This window comes from Tamandua tetradactyla, chromosome 3 (assembly GCF_023851605.1).
Source record: "Tamandua tetradactyla isolate mTamTet1 chromosome 3, mTamTet1.pri, whole genome shotgun sequence".
Taxonomy (NCBI): Eukaryota; Metazoa; Chordata; class Mammalia; order Pilosa; family Myrmecophagidae; genus Tamandua; species Tamandua tetradactyla.
This window is the reverse complement of record NC_135329.1, coordinates 17,265,885-17,287,135: the sequence shown is the minus strand read 5'-3', so window position 1 is coordinate 17,287,135 and position 21,251 is coordinate 17,265,885. Positions and strand designations below refer to the sequence as shown.

At 46.8% G+C, this 21,251-nt stretch overlaps 1 protein-coding gene across 5 annotated transcripts in view; it reads left to right on the top strand.

Annotated features, from left to right (window-relative positions):
* Positions 1-21,251, top strand: part of ANK1 (ankyrin 1) — a 129,380-nt gene that overhangs the window by 18,292 nt on the left and 89,837 nt on the right. For 4 of the 5 annotated variants that reach the window (XM_077152578.1, XM_077152581.1, XM_077152580.1 and 1 more), the window contains exons 1-2: positions 13,729-13,783; positions 20,264-20,365. In XM_077152578.1, coding sequence (XP_077008693.1) covers positions 13,745-13,783; positions 20,264-20,365 — 141 coding nt within the window. In that variant the 5' untranslated portion in view covers positions 13,729-13,744. Of the gene's footprint in view, positions 1-13,728; positions 13,784-20,263; positions 20,366-21,251 lie in introns of those variants that run through there. The other variant, XM_077152579.1, reaches the window with a different exon arrangement.

Genomic DNA, 21,251 nt, shown 5'->3' with positions numbered 1-21,251 from the left:
AATTAAGTGCTTTGAGTTGGACTCACCAAGAATCTGGGACCATTGAGATGGTTCTCGACAAGTGGCACCTCTCCCTCATGGACAGTAGGAAATACCTGGTGGCGGGGTGGAGAGAGGTCTCCTTAAACACATTTACAGTCAGGCTCATGGGATACAGAACTGTCTCACTTGGAAGGTGCTCAGTTTGTGGAGGTGGAAACTGGATTGTGGAATGGTGACATGACTTGCTTGCAGTCATTCACTGGTTAGTGCAAATAGATAAAAGGAGACTGGTGGGGGGCAGGTGTCACATTAGGGGTCATTGATTTCCCAGTTTGAAATACCCACCCAGGAAATACCAGGTGTATCCTCATGACAGAGATGGACTTCTCTACAACTATCCCAGTTTCTTTTTGGTCCTGTGTCTAGGGGTCTTGGGAGTTCACATATTTGGCTGAACAGTTCTGTGGAAGTATTTGTTTCTTCTTATACCCGGCAGCCAGAGAGCAGGAGTAGAATTTCCCAAAACTGGGCATGGGCTGGAAACAACTTACCATGTGGGATAAGAGGGCATGACAGGCAGATCCACTTGGTGAAGGGCTCCTGAGGCTACTAGGCTAGTGTCAGGTGTAAAGAGGCTGGCCTTCCACCCTCTTTAGATTAAGGACTCAGCAAGTACTTACTGAGCTCCTACCCAGGGATTTAAAACCTTCAATATTTAAGTCTTTGAATTTATTTAGCTCTGTTCGCTATCTGGCCAGAGTTGTTTCTGGCTGCACTGCTTCTGGCCCTTTGGATGGGATCAACCCATCTGGGACCCAGTCCCTGACTGCCTCATACAAGTGAGGCATGGATTTCTCAGTCCCCACTGCATTTGCTTTCTCCCCCTGCCACTTGTTTTCACCTTCCTGGACCTGAATTCTGGAACTGGACCCTGAAATTGACATCAGCTCCAGTCTCTCTTGGCCTTGGCGTCCCCGGTCCTTGGGTCGCAGCACTCTGGCAGGGTTAAGTGTTCCCCTTGCTCCTTGGTTCTTAGCCTCTGTGATCCTCAGGGAGAAGGGGCCGTCAGTGAAGGCTCCAGGGGTGAGGTGGTGGGATGTGTGCTGGACTAGAAGGCCAAGGGGTTGGTTTCAGGTTCTGTCTCTGCCTTGAATTGTGTGACCGTGAGCTGGATCCTTCCCCTTTCCAGTCCCAGAGGTGAAGGTTGTTTCCTAGGCTCTTAAGTCTGTGCCTTCATAGGTGCCCTCAGGGCATACCCCATACTTCAACTGTTGTTTGGATTGGGAATGATTGCATGTTTATTCCTTTGCAGAAGACACCAGCAGGGCATGTGGGTGGAAATAAAAAGGGAAGGGGGTGGAAAATGTGATGAGATCAGAGCTTGAGCATCTCAGGCTCAGAGAGCCTGGAAAGGTGGGTCCTACTAAGTCCCTCCATGCCCATGATCCCTGGAATGTGGGACCCAGCAGAAGGGATTGCTCACACCTCTGCCAGGGGCAGTGGGAAGAGTTCGTTGGTATTCTACCTGAAAGATGTCTTTTGGGATTGTGCAACATGTTAACCCTTCTAATTGGGAAGGGTCACTAGGCAGGGAGTCCTGGGGGGTAGATTTGTGTAGAATCCAGAGTTTGCTGACATTCTAGAAAAACTGCAAAAGGCAGGGGAAGGAGGTTGTAGCTGGCAAGATTTTGGTGATGAGGCAGACAGCCTCAGATAAATCCCACTTCTCCTTACCAACAAGGCCTCAACTAGTTTTCATCTCTCCCCAGCTTTCCAGATGGAGTCACCAGTTAGAACAGAAAGTGGTGACTTTTTTTTCAGAGAGGGAGACTTTCCACAATGTTGAAGAATAGGGGAGAGGCATCTCTCCCTAGCATTTGTGGTTAGGGAGTTCACCTAGGTGAGATTAGAAATATATACCAAAACCACGCTTGAATTTTTTATAGTACATTCTCTCCCACCTGAACTGCCTGTACCCCTTTAAATACTCTGTTTAGTAAACTGTATTTGCCTACAAGAAAGAGACAATGAACCTAGCAGCCCTCTGCCCTCCTCACCTCCTCTCCCCCACCACCTCCCCTCACCATACTTGAGTCTAGTATTCTTTGATCCACTCTTTAGTTTTGCTGTCTGAAGTGTCCTTACTCTCTTGCTCTCTCTCACTGTCTCTCGCTCTCTCTCACTCATACACACACACACCCTCCCCCAGAGTGGCCTGGGCAAGCACAGAAATCACCCAGACCCTAGACTCCAGGAAAACGATTACCTTCTGGTCCCAAAGAGAAGCACTGATTTGCTTGGGTGGAAGACTCTAGTAAAAGAGAAGAGGCTGCTTCTCCCCGCATCCCTGGTTGGGGTGTGGGAGGACGGCTCATAGTCCCGGAGGAGAGAATAAGCCGAATGCTGCAACAGTGAGTCACTCGGGTTAACTCAACAAACTCCTACAGGCATTTGAAAAATGTTAATGCTATGTATGAATTCAGATGGATCCAAGAGGAAATAATTGGAAGTTCTGGGTTAAAAACTGAGAAGAAGGTGAACTCGGGCCTCCTACCTGGTCTGATGAGCCAGCTGCAGTACAGGGGAGAGCCCCAGGAGAACTTGAGAGACCCGTTGCAGCTGTCTTTGACTTCAGCTTCCCTGCCTTGGCCTCAGTGCAGGGTAGGCACTTAGCAGATGCTAAATAACAATTAGAGTAAGTGGCTTGGACAAAGCACTACTGCACAGCGTACAAGCATGGCCCTTAGAGAACAGAGGCCTTTCCCAGGCTCTCTCTCATCGCCTTCCTGGCCAGACCCAGCGTCTTTTATAGTCATCATTTTCTCAGAGCTCCTGGGCTTCCTGTCTTCCATGCTCTTGCTTTCCACACCTTGTAGCCACTAGAGCAGAGCTTTCCAGCAGATTTGGCTCCAGAATGCTGAGTCCAGATTTTGATTCTACTAGTTGTTTTTTTTTTTTGCACAGACATGCACTGGGAATCGAACCCGGGTCTCCGGCATGGCAGGTGAGAACTCTGCCTGCTGAGCCACTGTGGCCCACTGCAGATGCTACTACTTTTGTGCCTTGTGACCTTGGGCAAAATTTTTTTAACCTCTCTGTACCTGTTTTCCTCCTGTAAAATAAGGGCAGTTAGAGCACCAACTTATAAAGTTGTCATGAAGGTTAAAATGAGTTCATATGTGCAAAATCTTAGAACGGTACCTAGCATAGGGGAAGTAGCCCCCAAATGTCACCTACTGTTGTCTTTTAGTTCTTTCTTTTGGCTCTCTCACCTCTAACTTCTTAGCCCATGGGCCTCCAAAGATGAATTGGATTTGTAGGTATAGAGGGGAGCATTCTAGACAAAGCAAGAAACTATCTTGGTGATGAGAAAGGTGCAGGGATGGACTACTAGAGTGTCCCTTACTTGTCCTAACCTCTTGACATTTCCAGATACCTCACGGCTCGTTGTTTGCCTTCATTTGGGCCAATATCACCTCCTTCAAGAGGCCTCTTGAATCTAATGTCCCCTAGCACAGTATCCCACATCACTCTCCATCACATTTCCTGCTGGAGTTTTCTTTATGGCATGATATGATATGATGTCTGTCTTATTTTCATCTGTTCACCTTCTCCCCCATTAGAATATCAGTTCTATGCCGGCAGGGTTTTTGTCTGTTCAGCGCTGATCCTAAAAGAGGCACACCACAGGTCCATACACATTTTCTAAATGACTGAATGAATCATTGTAACAACTACCATCTCACTTTCCACTTTGCATAAAATCTTTTTGAAGGATGGCAATTCCCTTCAATCTCATGACAGGAGAACCATAAAACTTTAAAAGCTATGCTATAGTTAGGAATTACCCTTTTGTAATAATATTCACCCATTTTCCCAGCGCAGGCACTTGCATATTTATTTTGTTGATATATATATATTAATTTACAAGTGTTTTGTTCTGGATCCTTGTGCTCTGAGCCAGGGGGTCAGGAAGCCTAATGTTCCCTTTGATCATCTTCAATAACCAAATACATAGAACACAGTGGGCTCAAAATAAGCATTAGTCATGTTAAAATTGATTCTCATGACTTCCTAAAACCTGACTGTCCTTTAAGGTTTTGTTCAGATCTCACTGCTCTATAAAAGATTCCCCCATTGCTACAGCCCCCTCTGATCTCAATCCCTCCATTGAACCTCTCATTTGTTATTTAATCATGTACTGCCATGGGCCATCTCTTGAACTATTGTCTTACTATTTATCTTTTTATTGTTCTATTTATTTTCCATGTGGCATCTTTTCACCTCTACTAGTCTGTAATCTTCCCAAGGGTAGATACCAGAGAATTTACTAATCTGTGTCTGCCATTACACCCAGCAATTGAGCAGTTTGTATGTAAATGAAAACATAAAGGAATGAGAAGTAGCAGACCTACTAGTGCCAACAAGTCCTTGTATTGATGATTTATCTCTGTTGCCATCAACCTAAAAGCACTTGAGGGACTAAAGGCTGATGTGGCTATTGGTAATGATTTTCTTTTGGAAATGTGGATTGGCATCTTTGAATCTTATTTCAGAAATCCTGGAAATGTCTCACTAGAGCTCAGTCATCATGGGAATTATAATGGTTTTGTTAGTGACACTTGATTCGCTGCCCGTTTCTCTAGCTCTTTCTACTACTTGGCATTCCTTTATATAGAAGATGTTCAAGGTCAGGAACACTGAAAAGTTCATTCTGAAAAGCGGTTTATAGAAGTGGGCTTCAGGTTTGATGTTAGGGTAGAAATAAGATCTCCACTTCATAAAGTCAAAGAACTTTAGAGATGGAAAGGACGTCAATACACTTATGGCATTTTATTTCTGTAAAAGGCATGACATGGGAGTTTTAAAAAGGGACAGATTAGATTAGAACTGTCCGAATTAGTAATCTATCCTAGGATTCAGCAATATAGGTGAGATTCTCTGCAGATAAGCAGAATGGAGAGAAATTCAGATGTAGCTGATGGATTATAGCTTATTCTCTTACCTTTTTTATTTAAATCATTATAAAAGGGGTTATAATTATAAATACTGTATGAAAAGATATCTGAAAGAGAAGCCAGGCAGAATTTCCAAGAGGATTAAATAGAAAGATAATGGTCTCTGTTCAATTAAGAATGATATGATGAGCCCTGTGTGAAATATTATGTGTGGCACCTGCTCTTGTTGCCTTGGTAGTAAAGAGAAAATAGGACTAGGAGTGGAAGGCAGAAGCCAAGGTGTTTTTCAGTAGTAGCTGCTTAAGTGCCCTGTTGAAAGAAGCCTAAGAGGACCTAGAAGGAAAGAGCCCATCTTCTTCTTGTCAAGTTGTGAGGAACGGCAAAATTCAGAAGATGGTAGGGTAAGCCATTTAGTAGTCTAATTGGGTTTAATTGCTTTGAAATATTTTGGCTCTGGGAGGAGAGAGGAAACATCTCCAGCCAGCACCTGCCCAGCTGGAACTACCCTATCTTCAGGGCCTGAATGAGGGGAGAGAAGTTGGTCCCACAGCAGAGGGTCCCTAAGTGCTCCCCCCACCTCATTATCCCTCCTGAGGGTTGAGGATAGGTACCAGCTGCGATGACTTAGCACCTGCTTCCCGGAGCTTCTTTTGCCTGGTTCAGATGGGCATGGTCATAAAATTACAGGCTTGGGCCACGGTGGCTCAGCAGGCAAGAATGCGTGCCTGCTATGCCAGAGGACCCGGGTTCGTTTCCCGTTGCCTGCCCATGATAAAAAAAAGAGATTACAGGCTTTAGGTGTTGGTAATTTTTGAGAATTCAGTTGGAGTATACTGGGGTTAAAATCCCAGTATTTTATTATGTATATGTATGTATACACACACACACACGATATGAAATATACACTATCTATGAAATATTACTATTTCAAGGTTCTCCATCCCCCCACTGCTCTAGGAAGGGACATTCTCAGCTTGATAGCCTCTTATTGAACCCTTTGGGGCCTGGGTTCCTATAAACAATGGCTGAACATTTCTAGCATGAAATGAGCTTCTAATCAGTGGTTGGGATCTTTTCTGAATCAAGAGAATGGCCAAATTCATAAACAGACCCTAATTGCACCCAAATTTCCAAGGTAGAGCAAGTCTTCCTGGATTACTGAATTTTAACTTTTCCTACTTACCCTAAAAATACCACAGGCTCATTTAATCATACACAAATCTGAGCAACTCCCTTCACTCTGCTTCACACACCACCACCAACATCACATTAGTCGTGGGTGATTTGGAGCAAATTTTTTAATGCTTTTGTGTCTTAGCATCCTCATCTGTAAAATGTAAAATTTGTGGTGAGGCTTAAATGAGTTGACATCTGAAGTGCTTAGGATGGTACCTGGCTGGTAAATTTTAGTTGTTACTGTTTTTAAATCCTTTCCCCCTTTCTAGCTCCTTCATTTTTATATCATTTTCACTGCAAGTGAATTATCATGGCAATAGAGAGCATAGAAGGGGGTCACACGATATGGTTTTCCCAGACCCCCATTCCTCAGGATGACTCACCATGCCCTGCAAGCCTGCCTGAGCTGGCACCAAGCATCCTTCAGAAACTTTGGAACCATGGGGCTCACTGCTAATCCTCAGACCCTTTTTGGCATTTGAAACAATAAAAAAAATTGTTTCTATATTGGCCCAGTCCACCTCTGTTTGCTTTTGCAGTTTCTCTACTGTACACTACTCTGCTTCTCATACCAGCAGCCTACAGAGGAAAGTCTCTGTAATGTTTGGAAATACTGGTCCGTTCTGGCAGTGCTTTTTCATAAATGTTTTCCAAAACGTGTGTAATTTCCACTCTGAGTCTAAGCTTCCCAGTCGGCAGCCGAGCAATATGTTCTGAAGTGACACTGATTCTGAATGTGGCCAGTTCCGCACACAGTGGGGAAAATGAAGCATGGCTCTGCGACAGGGGCAGATGGCCGGGATGGCTGGGGATGCTCTCGGAATGGTATTTCTACCCCTCATGACAGCCCAGCAGCTTCTCAGCCTCAGCAGAAAGCTATGAACTGGGGGAGACCGGTCTCCTTCATGACCTTGAGTTGTTCCTTCGGGCTGAGAGGCAGGGAATGGGGGACCCTTTCTTTGCAGTATGGCCCAGGGCTGGGGGCTGGGGTGGGAGTCCAGGATGGAATCTGTCACATCCCCACCTTGGAAAGGAGAGTGGCTCCAAGGCTGTTTCCATGGGGGCCAAAACAGCTTGTGGGGAAATGAAGAATGAAGTCAACCAACTCTGAAATATCTGATTTTTTTTTTCAGACTGACTTATTTTTAAAATCTGAATTGATTCAATTCATTTAGATTCCCATTCGGCTCACATTTTTGAGCCTGTAACATGTGGCCAGCATGGTGCGAATGTTCACATATGTTGTTTTGACCGAGCCTGGCTGAAGCTCCCGTTGGGTTGGCTTAAGGAACATAATTCAATCCAATTCAGCTCAAGAACCATGTACTGAGAGCTTCCTCTGGGCAGACATGGGGATTCCAAGATGAATGTGAGATGACACCCCATATCATATTCACTTCTCTGCCCAAGTACTCCTGGGTGGTCCCAGCACTGCTGAGCAAAAGCATTCTCATTCTCAAGGCTTTTAGTTCTTAGGAATTCTGGTTCTATTTCTTATCCAAAAGGAGACATGAATACTGAAGCTGAAATTTGTTATTGAACAGAAAACAGAAAACATTCTGTTTCTTTCATCTGGTTATTTGATGAGAAACAGTGAAGTTTGGATTCTCATTATCAGGAAAATAATCCTGTCCCCTGCAGACTTGCCACTTGGTCCATTCTCCCCCTCCCTGCCAGCACAGGACTGAGCTGCTGGGGTGCGGCGTGCAGCGACCATGCACCGTGGGCGGTGGAGGCTCAGACTGGCTTTGCTGCTGGAGTTGGCAAACTTTTGGCCCCGTGCTATGCAGTGCTAGAGGGGCTGGGGTCCAGAACATATGATCAGAAAATAGGAAGAGGAGGGAGATGACAGATATATAAAAAGCACTTTGATTTTCACACTGGCAGGGGACAGGTATCAGAACAAAAGCTCAAGACTGAAAACTAGGCCCAGCAGGCAGAACTCTTTTCCAACCCAGGGATTCATTAGGAGTCAGATTCCACCGAGGTCATGCCAAACAGTGGACCTGCATGGCAAGAGATCCCTTTAGAAGGATCCTGTGAATAAGGGAACCCCTGTGTGTACGGGAAGAGAAAATCCTAGATTCAGCCACTCTCTCTCTTCCCCTCCTTCCCTCTCCAGTGACCTCGGGTTTAATGCTGGCCCTCTCCTGGAATCCATGTAGCACCTTTCTCATGGTTTTAAAAATAGAATGCAGGGCTGCCAACCCTCTTAAAAGGAACATGATATATATCAGTGCCAACACTGTAGGGCCTGCTACCAGGCTCTGAGCACCTCCCTAAATAACCCCCCACACTTGGGATCCCTTGTCCCAGCGACGCGGCTCTCCATGCCCCTAATTGGCCAACTGGGGGCTCACCACACCAAGTTAAAAATAACCAAGCCTCTTTTCTTTTTTTTCTCCTCTCCCTTCCTACTCTTAGTACTATAAAAGTTAAGAAGGAATTGCACAGTCTTAAGGGAGTCAATTGGATTTCTTATTCAATTCAATGTAACATTTAGAGCCTGTGTTCTGTAAAGTTCATGCCTAATTATTTGGGGAAGGGGCTAGCGAGGAAGGATGCAGTGGTGGGTGTAGAGAACTAGCATGTCCCCAGCAGTGATGCTCGTGATCCTTTGCAAACTCCCCGGGTGGCTGGTGGCTGATAAACTGGCCTGCTGTCTTAGGAAAGGGTGGAGTCCCTGGGACCCACCCTTATCGGCAGTGTCCAGAACTTCTAGGAGCAGAGGCAACTCCCTCTGTGGTTGAGGGGCAGAACCACTAGGAGAAAGGTTGCGAGCAAAGCATACCTGTCAGGAGGCAAAGACGTAGCCATTGTTGGGATACTGCAAGAGGAATATCAGATCTGGGGCGTAGGGAACACGGCTTCACTGTAGTTCACTGTATACACTACTCGAGAATTGTTTCTTCACTGTATGTAGAAAAATGAAAATTGAAAAGCCTTGGCATTTTTGAGGTCCTGTTCTTGGCCATGGCTGTTTGACCTTGGATAAGCAGTGACTAGGCCCTAGTTTTCCTGTATAGAAATAAGATCAGTCCCATCCCATACCTCAGGGGGAGAAGTTAACCTTTGACAAAAGTTAAGAAGATAATTGGTTAAGAAGAAAGAAAGGACGGAAAGAGGAAATAAGAGTCACAGACTTTCATTTATTGGGTAGTAACTACTATGCACCAAGAATGGTTCCAGGTATTTTTACATCATTCTCTGAATACTGAGAGAGGTGAGTGTAGTCATTCTCATTTTGAAGGCAAAACCAATGCTCAGAGAAGTTATTTCCCTTATCGAGTTACACAGCTCACATGTAGTAGGTTTACTGATTTTCAGTATTTCAAGAGGCCGCCTAGAAAAGCAAATGGTGGTGTTATAAAGTTAGTTCCAGGTTTGGGTTGATTCCCTAAGAGGGTTAAAATAGGAATATGTGGGGCATATGTGCGAGAAAGGTCATGCATGGTTAACACAGGGGTACCCATCTGATGTAAGAAGCCACTCCTCTGATCCTGGGTCTGCCCTGAATCTCACCTGTGACGTTCTTTTACAGAGGAGCCAGCTTGCACCCCAGTCTGGCCACTGCCTGAAGCTGTCTTTTCCCCCAAAGCATCCTGGGGAGGCAGAGTTGTCTGAGAATCCCACTCACCTGGGATTATTTGTTTCAGGCTTCTGAGCAAAAAAGCACTCTCCCAGTTTCTGGAAGAGCTAGAGAATGACTAAACAGCCCTGTGGGGATTCACTGCAGGCACCGCCCATAAATTTTCCCAGGTCCCCACTCTTGTCCTGCGAACCATCCCCCTCACCACCAGAAGTGAGCCAGGGGTTTTAATAAGTGTTGGGTGGTGAATTTCTTCCCTTTCTTCTCCCACACATGGCTTCTTCCTGACATAGCTTAATGTGGCCTAGAGGACAAAACTCCACAGCTGAAGCCTGCAGCCCTTCATGATGCTTGTCTGCTGAGGGAACTGCAAAGAGACAGTTGGTAAAATATTTAGCAAGATTGAAAAACCTGCAGACTCCATGCAGCAGTGTGGGAAGAGCAAGTGGTTGGTCTTCCTTTTGAAAAGCCCTAGCTTTTTCTTTAGCATATCATTTCTTTTGTTGGTTTGGTTTGCTTTCAGTGATTCTCACTGGCAAATGTCCTGGGTGTTTGCACATGCGTGCACACACACACACACACCTTGCATAAATAAATGCAGCCTTGAAGAAATATGAAAAAAAAATAAGAGAGAAGGCACTATGATGATTATTTGTGGTCTAAGGGTGTGGTGATGATATAGGATTTAGGTGGGACCGTCAATTAATGGGGAAAAAAATAATGGTTTACCTTTCTGAATCCCTTGGTCCCAAAGAGACCCTTCCAAGCCATTGAGTTTATCTTCTGTTTCTACATGCCATAGCAAATGATGAGTTATCTTTCTCTGCTATCCTGAAGGATCTATGGTAAAGATTCACCCCTTTCTGAATAATGAGCTCTATTAACTCACATTCCTTATAGCTGGAAAGTTCTTTCTAATCTTATTCTTTTCTACATCAATTTTACCCCAGGACTTAGAGTTTTTGATGTTTCCTTTTGTCTAATAGAAATAAATGGGGGATAGACCACCATTCACATATCAGTCAGCAAGCATTTATTTAGCACCACTGTCCTGCATTAGTAACAGCTGGAGAACTGGGAGCAGTGGGAAAAGCAACGGAGAGGGAACAGGAATATCTAACCCGTGAACCAAGTTGTCTTGTAATTTAGTTACTTTGATCAGTCTACTGCACCTGGGAAAGGGTAGCATATAATTAATGCCAGTCTGGGGTTTCAGGCTCTAGTGTTGAAGGAGTTTACATTTTTAAAGGTTATATCCTTCTCTTCTTTAGTGTCAGTTATCTTGGTTCCTTTAACCTTAGACCTTATTAAGAAATGTGTCTGTAGTGCTTTCCTTTCTTCTTCTCTTGGGCTTTGCCTCATTTTTCACATATTGAAGTTGCAAAGCCTAGACTTTATGTAGTTGTAGCTAATGTCAAGAATTCTTGGCAGTCCTGAATACTCATGGGCTACTGATAATACCTCAGCATAGTCCCACTATTTTACAGTACTATGAGTTGTGTTCAGCTTCTGGTCCACTATGAACATCTCATCTTTTTTTCTTTGTGATAGTATATAACTTATAGAATTGTAAAGAACACCTGGCGTTGAAATTGGACCCGGAGTTTTTATTCTTTAACTTAGAAGAACTCACTTTACTTGCAAGATCTCAGTTTTCTCACCTTTATGTAGATATTCTATGTATAAAGAACTTTCAAAGAAAAGACACAGTCCAATTAAGGAATGGGAAAAATATTTGACCAGATAAATGACCAAAGAAGATATGTGGATAGCAAATGAGCGTAAGAAAAGATGCTCATTAGTCATTAGAGAAATGCGAATTAAAATCACAAGATGCCACCACACACCTATTAGAATGGCTAACTTGAGACTGCCATACTAAGTGTTGGCCTGGATGTAGACCAACTGACCTAAGGGAGGGACTACAAAGGGTCATGAGGAAACTTTTGGAGGTGATTAATATGTCCATTATCTTGATTGTGGTGGTGGTTTAATGGGAGTAGATATATGTTCAAACTTAACAAACTGTACATTTAAAAATACCTTATAGTATGTCAATTATACTTCAATACAGTTGTTAAAAGAGTTTTTCATTTCACTGTGCAAGTCAGTTGGTTAGTGTTTGTGAAAGTGTTGTACATATTATCCATCTTCCCTTTGAGTAAGGTATTTTCTCTCTCTCTAAATATTAATGTCGGAACGGTGCTTTAGAATCTCCTAAGATAGTCCACTGAGCTATGATCAGGACTGTCCAGTAACCATAATTTATTCATTGAAGCTCTCTGTGTAGAAGATTCCAGCAAATCTGGGGGGCACAGGGCAGGAGATCTGTAGGGTGATCCGTGTTTTTAAAATGTGAGCATAGGGAAAGTGGGGGCTGGAGTGGGTTCCCACGGACCCCTGCTGTTTGGTACCTCCAAGTGGGCATTTTCTAGTTGCCTTTCAGAGACTGCATGTCCCGACATGCAACCTCCAATGATGTTGAGGGTCTAGGCCCTGGGGAATTCCGTGTCTTCAAATGCCAGTTTTTTTACCCACCAAGTGAGGAATTAGTTGTATTATTACACTTCTGATAACTTTTTAATGTAATATCCTGACCCTTTCTCTTGATCCTTTAAGAATCGCCCTCTTTTGGGACTTTCCTCTCATTGAATGGCTTTGAAGAGTACTTTACTTTGGAAAACACTCAAAGCTTCTTTCAACCTTCAGCAGCATCCTCCACATGATAACTTCCTGGCCCCGAGCACTTTTTTTTGCTTTGTTTTGGGTCAGGAACCTTGTCGATATTGTTAAGAGAAGGACTTTGGGTCAGTTTCGCGATAATCTGTTGGACCCACCATTTACTAGTCCTGGCTCTTAACCTCTCTGAGGCTTAGTTCCCTCATTCATACTATTCTAATGGCATCATCTCCTTAGAGAGTGACTATGAGAATTGAATGAGGTAATACAATATACATGTCCATCCCCTAACAGATGCCTCCTGTGATAGTTCCTCATCCCCCACAGCTCTACTGTACAGTAAGTCAGAGCAGAAAGAGCAGGGAAATTGTATTAGGAATTGTCTCTAAACTGTTATTTGAAGAGACCACAGGCTGGGCGCTCATCATACACATCACCCATGATTTGAACAAACATTGTCAGGGACCCAAATACTGGCATTGCCCTTGCTGACCATTTCTCATCATTCAGAATCCAGCTCTTAATCCCAGGTGTCCCCCCACCCCCAGACCATGCCAGCCATCTACATGCTTTTGACGTCTGCCCCTGAAGTGACCTCGCCGAAAGGTGTAGATGACCACAGAGCAGAAAACTGAGAACTCTCCCTCCACCGACCAGAGGCTTGGGTGATACTTCCTGAACCCCTTCAGACTTGAGGCATGAGGGAGACGGTAACAGAGCTGCGTCCTGCACCACAGCTTCATTTCCCTTCACGGCTCTTGGGTAGAATCTGAAGTAGGCTGATTAGCTGGTATCTCAGGACACGATGTAAGAGCCCAAAACATGCAAATTGGTTATGGGGCATAAATAGACTTTGCTGAGCTCACCCTAGCCGTCTTTGCAGGCTCCGAGGCCCATTCGCTCTGGCAGTCGGGGTGGCAGGAGGCAAGGCAGGAGCGCCCTGCAGCTTGGAGCTCCTCACCTCCATTGGACGTGTCTGCCACCCTTCTACAGCCGCCGGACGCTTGCCCTCCGCCCGGGGCCAGCCCGCACCTGCAGCTGCGACCGCACCCCCACCCGCATCCTCCACGCACCCCCTCCGCTTGGCTTGCAGCAGGTGCCTGCTCTCCGGAGATCGCTTCGCATTAACTTTCCCATCTGACATAATAATGGCGAGAAAATGAAGAAATCCCATTAGCGGCTGGCTGCGAGCGAGCGAGCGAGCGAGCGCGGGGTCTCGGGCGCGCCGGATCCGAGCGGAGGGAGCCTGTATTTTTAGCCAGATGCCGCGTAACTTGCTGGCGCTCCCCGCGCCGCCGAGCAGATAACGGGGGAGGGGGAGAAGGGAGCCGGGCTCGGATTTCAGCGCGAGCGCCGGACGATGGCAGCGAGACAGGGCAGGTCCAGTACAGACCCTGCTGTGAGTATACGTCCCGCTTGCGGCCGCTTGGCCACCGAAGCTCCCGGCGCCTCTCGGCCTCGCTCTGCGCGCCCGCCGCTTTGCGGGAAGCCGGACCCCGCACCGCCCATCGCTGTGGGCTGCGCTCCCCCGCCCGGGCTTCTCCCGACGCCAACTTTCCCGGGCGGATACGGGGACGCGCTCCGGGGCTGCCCTTCTGCTGCCGAGCGCCGAGCGTCGAGGCTTCTAGCAGGATCCAGAGGAAAATTCCTTTGGCCTGGAGGCTGCAGCCAGGCAGGGGCTGGTGCCCGGAGCCCGCCGGCGGGCGGCCCGACCTGTGGCGGCGGCGGCGGCGGGGCTGGGGGCCGGCCCAGGCGAGGCGGCGCTTACCGGAGAGCGGAGCCACCGCAGAGGTTCCACCAGGGGAGCTCGGGGCGGGGGCGCGCGGGGGCCCAGCCAAGGCTGTGTCCCCCTCACCCTGGGAGGAGAGTCCAGCCATGCGGATTTTGCTGTGGGCTGCGCCTGGCTGACACTCGCAGGGACCCGCCGGAATCCGCGAGGATGCCGCGGCCTCGGCTGGAGAAGGGGTCGCCCGTCCGGCAGCACGCTTGTCCCCTACACCTTAGAAATACGGGTGGCCAGAGGTCCATAGGCAGCGGGGAATGAATGGGCAGGCAGACCTGTTGTGTGCCGGAAGCCTGACGCATCCCTCTTTTTTGTTGTTGTTGCCACTTTTTGAATTTTATTGTAGAATTGAGTTGTTCTTCCCCCTTTCCATCAAATACACTCAATGGAAGAGGGGCTTTTGCACACAGAAATCATAAAAGCACTACATATTACTTTCACTGGAAATATTTTCTACATTAGATACACTGGATAGGATAGAAGTGAGGTAGGATTATAAGATGTAAGACCATACACAGCAGGACTGACAAACTCCATTCAGGGCAAAAGAGAGCAGTGTCAGGGGCTTCTCAGGCCGACTTAAGACACTTCTTTCCCCGGCGGAAAGAGAAAAGCTGCCAGTGCAGCTTCTTTCCTCTTTCTTCCCTCTTTCTGTTGCCTGCTTCAACCCTCACTACCCCTCTGCTGGCTGTGTATTAGTCCCATTTTAGGGATGGGAAAATGGGGACTTAGGAATTTGTACAAGGCACAGCATCAGGTGGCACAGCAACTATTCACGTCCAGATCTTCCCAGCATCAGGGCCCACCCTGGGCTTTGCAGAGCATCACTGTACCACACTGTCCCCGAGGATGCAGGAAGAGCAAATAATGGATGGTGATTTTCCCAAGGCCTGGCAGTTGTGTTCGGAGATTTAAAGGGAACCCCGGACTCCCGAGTATGTGTCTTGTCCTACCCTTGTTTCCTCAATGACATCTTTGATTTGTTCATTTTATCTTTGCCAGTGGTAGTCTGATTGAGATGCCTGGAGACAGCTTGTAAAACTGTAACAGCGTAACTTTCTGGAAAGAAAAACAAAAGAAACCTACCAACAACACACGCATGCACATGTCTCTGTAATGCATGGGATAATGGCAGGGGCCACACAGATACACTGGCAGAGCTGACAGTCCTTTTGGCGAGGCCTGAACCAGACAATGCGTACTATGCTGTGCTGAGTTAAGGGACTCTCAGATAGGAAGGGTAATGTCTGTGTGAAAGCGGACAGCTCGTACAGGCCATGCCACCTGCCTTCCTTGGTTTTCTGGCTATACTGCAGTTTCTGCAGGAAAGGATCTAGACTCTCTTACCTGGAGTTCTGGCAAGAACTTTGTTAAGTTGCATTTTTTTCCCAAGCAAGACCCCTTGAGATGTTGAGATGTTGACTTACCTCTGTTACATGTTCACACTCATCTTTTTAGATGTGAATCTTGCACTAAATACCCAGAAAGTAAGTCATGATTTGTCCTGGGAAAAACTCAGGCTACCTCAATCCCCAGAGAAGGTGTAAAGTGGCCCCGGGATTTTCTTACCAGGTCTGACACTGCCTGGGCTGTGATGTTTTTGAAACCGTCACTGCTCATGTGTTATGGCTTACGTTACCGACATTGAAACAGCACGCTTCCACTTCTCCCTCCCAGGACACTGGGGCCCCCTCGGCTGCTTATTTATTGCTATGCTGGAATTACCCCTCTCAGGAAGTGCAAGTTTAATAATAGTCTGGGTGTCTCAGGTAACCAGGGTTCACCTCCCTTTCAGGGCAGCCCTGATGAGAACTTGAGTCCCAGGAGGAATTCCATTCCCTTCCTTTCTCTTCCCCATACTTCCTCCTGACATTTGAAGGCTGACATGAGCACAACTTCTGAGCTTGGGTGGAAGGCTTCCTCCAGCCAGAGCTGAACTTGAGAGGACTCTTTTGGACACTGGAGAATTCTCATCACATGAAGCAGTATAGCACAGTGGTCAAGAGTGCAGACTCTGGAGCTAGACTACCTGGATTCAAATCCTGGCCAAGCCACATATTAGCCACGTGGCTTTAAACAAATTCCTTAACTATTGTGTGCCTCAGTTACAGTTACTGCATCTACAAAAAGGGGGTAATGGAAGTACCTGCCTCTTGGGGTTATTGGGAGGAACAAATGAATTCACTTAGGTAGAGTACTGAAAACATAGTAAGAGCCTCATAAAAGTAAGCTTATTCTGTTTTGCAAAGAAGTTCAGGGACGTCACATGGAGTAACCAGCAGGAACAGGGGCCATGGAGCCATCAGAATGTCTGCAGTCTCTCCACGCCCCCCCAGTGCAGGTCGGGACAGTTTTCTCACTGGTATAATTATATTAAAATGAACCTCAAGCCCAGAAGGGGTCAAGACAGCAGCTTTGGTGGGGGTGCACATGGTGGTGCAACAAGGGGATTGTGGACAAGGTGGACTAATTTTCTGCATATGACCAGCAGCCCTCGGCCAAGACTTCTCTAGTCTGTTCTCACAAAAGGTCCTCGCTGAGGATTTCCCACAAGTGCCGGGTGGGACTCGAAGAGAGTCGGAATCTGCTCCAACTTCCCTCAGCCCAGAGATAGCTCTGGTTAGTATTTATTCAGGTAAATATTGTAAATGGAAAATATTGGGTTCTTTGGCGCTCCTTCTACCCATTAGATTCCGCAGCTGGTTCTAGTCATGCTAGGAAATTGCACCTAGGACAAGTAATTGAATTGGTGGTAATTAAATTGAATAGATGGGCAGTAGGGCTTGGAAGAACAAAATGGTGAGAAAGGTTCTCATATACCAATTAGGGCCATTTGCTCAGTTGCTTAAGTGTTACCTGGCAGGAGGTGTTTGATGAATGCTTGTTGAATGAATCAGTGGATACATGCATACCTGAATGACCTCTTTATAGCTCCCTCACTTTACTTTTCAACTCATGAGCCCAGGGACCTGTATTATTATGATTTTTTTTTAAAAATTCCCTCCATTTGTCCAAGCCAGATACTGACTTGAAATAAGACCTCAGTACATACATTATAGAATTTAACTGAGCAATCCACAGTAGACAGTGGGAGTGACGTCATTATCTACAATTCACCCTAAGATGCCTGAAGATCTTGCTTACATGTTGCATACTCCATGTCCAAAGACCAAAAGGAAAATGAAAAAGTCTAGCAATTGAACTTCACCTCTATCTGGCTGACCTTAGGCTTCGGCTCTCTATGCCTCAATTTTACCATCAATGAAAGGAAAGGCTGGGACTTGATGATCCCTTTCTAGAGACCTGTTGTGGGCTTAACACGGTGCCCACAGTCAGGCCTGGGAACTACTGGGACCTGCCTGGGACCTTTTTTCTGCTGTGGATGAACTGCCTAATTGGCAAAGGCATGGAGCCCTGCCCAAGCCCCCTGCCCACCCCACCCCCCACCCCCAATCTGTCAGGGCTGTCTGGACATCTTCAGATTTGAAATGACTTGAGAATGTGCCGTGGGGTCAAGGGCAGTCCAAAGGCACAGGCTTTAGCTGGGCAGACCTGAGTTGAATCCCTGAGTGTTAAGTATCTGCAGAACTTGGGAAAGAGCTTAACCTCTCCAGACCTCAATCCTGTCACTTCTGGAGTAGGGATAATAATTACAACAACCTCAGTGTTTGTGATAAGGATTAAAAGATATATTTGTAAAGCGCTGACATTAGCATTATAATGTTATGATTATATTCTAGAAACTAGAGAAACTGTTAATTCTTCTTCGGTCTAGTTCAGATTGCTCTTTCTTTACCCTTATTTATCTGCTTATGAATCTATCATAAATATTCTGCTTCTCTTCCTACATTCTGTGCTTTGTACAAATAGTATTATTAGTTGATATTGTGTCTATTTTAATCCATCCATTCTCAGGTTTTCAGTCAGAATCTCATTATTGTGCTGCAAAAGATAGTTAATTGGTGGGAGAAATGTGCCTTTTGTGTTCTCATTCTTGGGGAATAATATAGTGTTTTTCCTAATAGTTGAATCCAGATAGACTTCTGAATCAGCAGGCACAAATAGACATTGATCTGAGAGACGAAACCTTGACTTTGATTTATGTGGGAATCTGTCTCATGGAGAACCAGCAGACGGATCTTCCTTTCTGAACCCTGCCCTCTACCACAGATGCCTGACTGGGAACTGGGGGACATGCCATGTGCATTCAGCCAAGGAAGGTCTTGGCCTCGCAGACACGTAATGCTTTGAAGGCTCAAAGGAGATGCACGATTTCATCCTTGCCCTAAGAAGCAGACAATTTGACTGGGGCGACAAGGCTTGCAAACCTTAAATAACTAGAGAAAAACGTATTTGCAATCATTTTAAAAATCAAAACTCCTGTTCTGTGGCTTCTGGATCTAAAGAAAGTAAAGATGCCATAACAAATTACTGCAGATGTGGTGGCTTAAAACAACAGAAATTAATTTTCCTGCAGCTCTGGAGACCAGGAGTCTGAAGTTGGGTGTGGCCAGTGCCTCGCCTACTCTGGAGGCCCTCGGACAGAGCCTTCCTTTGCCTCTGACAACTTCTGATGGCTCGGGCTCCCTTGGCTTGTGGCCCCATCACTGCCATCGCTGCCCCTCCCTGACTTCATACCACTTTCTTCTCTGTGTATGTGTCTCCTCTTCGTATGCCTTTGTAAGGACGCTGGATTTAGGATCCATCTGATAATCCCGAAGCACTCATCTCAAGATCCTTAATTTAATAACATCTGGAAAGACCCTTTCTCCAAATGAGGTCACATTTCACGTGATCCAGGCATTAGGGTGTGGGCATATCTTTTGGGGGCCCCCGTTGGCCCACTTCGCGTGTTCTCTGAGAAGGGAGGAGACTGGCCACTCTGGGGTGGAGAGAAATGGGTCTTCTGGAGGCTCGACTTCACGTGCCTTCACGTAGGGCTTGTCGTTGGCGCTCTTACCTATGAAACTCAGCAGGGTGCGTTCTGTGTGTATGCCGCACATGTTATATATGGTGTTTTCTTTCATCTTCATAGCAAGGGTGTGAGGAGGGCTTTAACCTCCAGGTTTACGGAGAAGGAAATGGAAACTAAGCTTCCCACCTTGGGGCTCTCTCCCAGACGCAGTGGCACTGCAGTGAGCCTAGGCCTGCCTCCCTCCAGCCCCCAGGCTATTTCCACTCCATCTGTCCACCGTTGTCTATGAGTAGACTTTATTTTCTTGCACCAGTCCTTGCCCTCTCTGGCTGTCCTTAATCTTTAGTACAAACCAGTATTCCTGGTGGCAGGGACTTGGTATGCATGAGGTAGGTGGCTTTTCTCTCACCCAAGAGATCTGACCTATATCCTCCCAGAAGTGAATGTCAGATTGAGTTGGCAACAGAGTGGGGAGGGTAAGCATATGGGTTTCATGGCCAGGCTGCTTGTGTTTGGGCTGGGCTGTGCCTCTTACCTGCTGTGTGAGCCTGTGCAAGTCACTGCAGCTCTCTGTGCCTCAGTCCCCTCATCTGTAAAATGGGGACCACAATGGTACTTATGTCTAGGGTTTTTTTAAAAATGAGGTTAAATGTGTATCTGTGTGTGCTTTTAATGGTTTTTAGCCCATAGTGTTATGTGCTATTTATTTAAAAATCAAAACCCCCAAATAGTACCAAACAGCATGTGTTTGGTTCCTTTGGTACCTGCTTTCAGGGGTCAGGGGTCTGTGTGATGTTACATCCTCAGTAAGTACGTGAAGCCCTTGGAAAACGTCAAAGCAGTAGAGCACCGTGCTGGGCTGACCCTTCACCATTGGCATGCAATCCCTGTAAAGGCTGGTCCCTCCAGGGTAGTATAAAAATGCCAGAAGTAAGGGAGAGCTGACCTCTGAGGCAGCCTCACCTGGTGGACCCCAGGGCAGTCCAGGCAGGGGTCCCAGGCACCTAAAGCACACCCGGGTTCCAGCATGGGCCCGAGGACCCAGGGATGGGAAAGTGGGGGTGGAGGGTGTGGTAGCTGCCGCCAGGCCCTAGCACTTTTCTAAGGCCCGTGGCTGAGTGAGAGAACGAGGTCGTTACCAGGCAAAAGGGCACTCATAGCCTGTCGTTTTTTCCTCACAGGCTGATGCTGCTACCAGCTTTCTGAGAGCAGCGAGATCAGGTAACTTGGACAAAGCTTTGGATCACCTGCGGAATGGGGTAGATATTAACACCTGTAACCAGGTAAGTGGGATGGAGACAGGCATGTTGTGTTTGAAGAGTAACTCTTGCCTGGTGCCATTCCCTAAAAGCTTTGAAAGTGCCTTTATTAACCTTTCCCCTGTGCCCGTGATCCCCCGGGCTCCCGCCTCCCGAGGGCCTGACCCCGGTGTTTGCCTGGCTGCCGTGGCCCGGGCCCTGCAGAGAAGGGCTGGTTCCCGGCAGTGTGAGTGAGGCCCCGCCTCAGGGCCCTGTGGCGCCTCCTCTTAGAAGTTGCGGCTGGTCCCTGCTGTTGTCTCAGATGGACAGCCTTTGAAGGGGGCCGGAAGAAGCGCCTTTGAAGGACGTTGTGCCGGTAGTGGTGACATTAAATCTCCTTTGTATGCTGGCAGCCTTTGTGGGTTCTCAGCTGGGGCTGAGAAGGAAAGCGGTGGGTGAGGACTTGCTCTGTCAGGGAGTTGACAGAGGCAAGGCTGACGGAGGTTGAGAATGAACATGACTGGCTGAAACAGGCTCGCATTGGCGGTCCCTGGTACTACACTGTAGCTGCGTGGTTTGGGGGTGTCAGTGGTAACAGTGTGCTCTGGAGAGGTTAGAGTCAGGTTCTTGGCTAAGAGGTCTAGGAATTACTTGAGTAGAGAGGAAATCATCCTCTAGGTACAGAATAGGAGTGGGGCTTGAACTTTAAGGATTGCAAGAGTTTTTGCAAAGCCAGCAAGGGCGAATTTCCAGATGCAGGTTAAGTTTTCCACGGGCAACCTGCTACTTTGCCCTGCTCCCCCATCCTCTCTTCTGTGTACCTACTGACCCTGCTCAGCAAATGAAATACTACTTGCTCCCTCGTGCAGACAGGATCCCATAGAGATTCAGTGGTCTTCAGTGGCATTACCTTTAGAGCTAAAAAGATCAG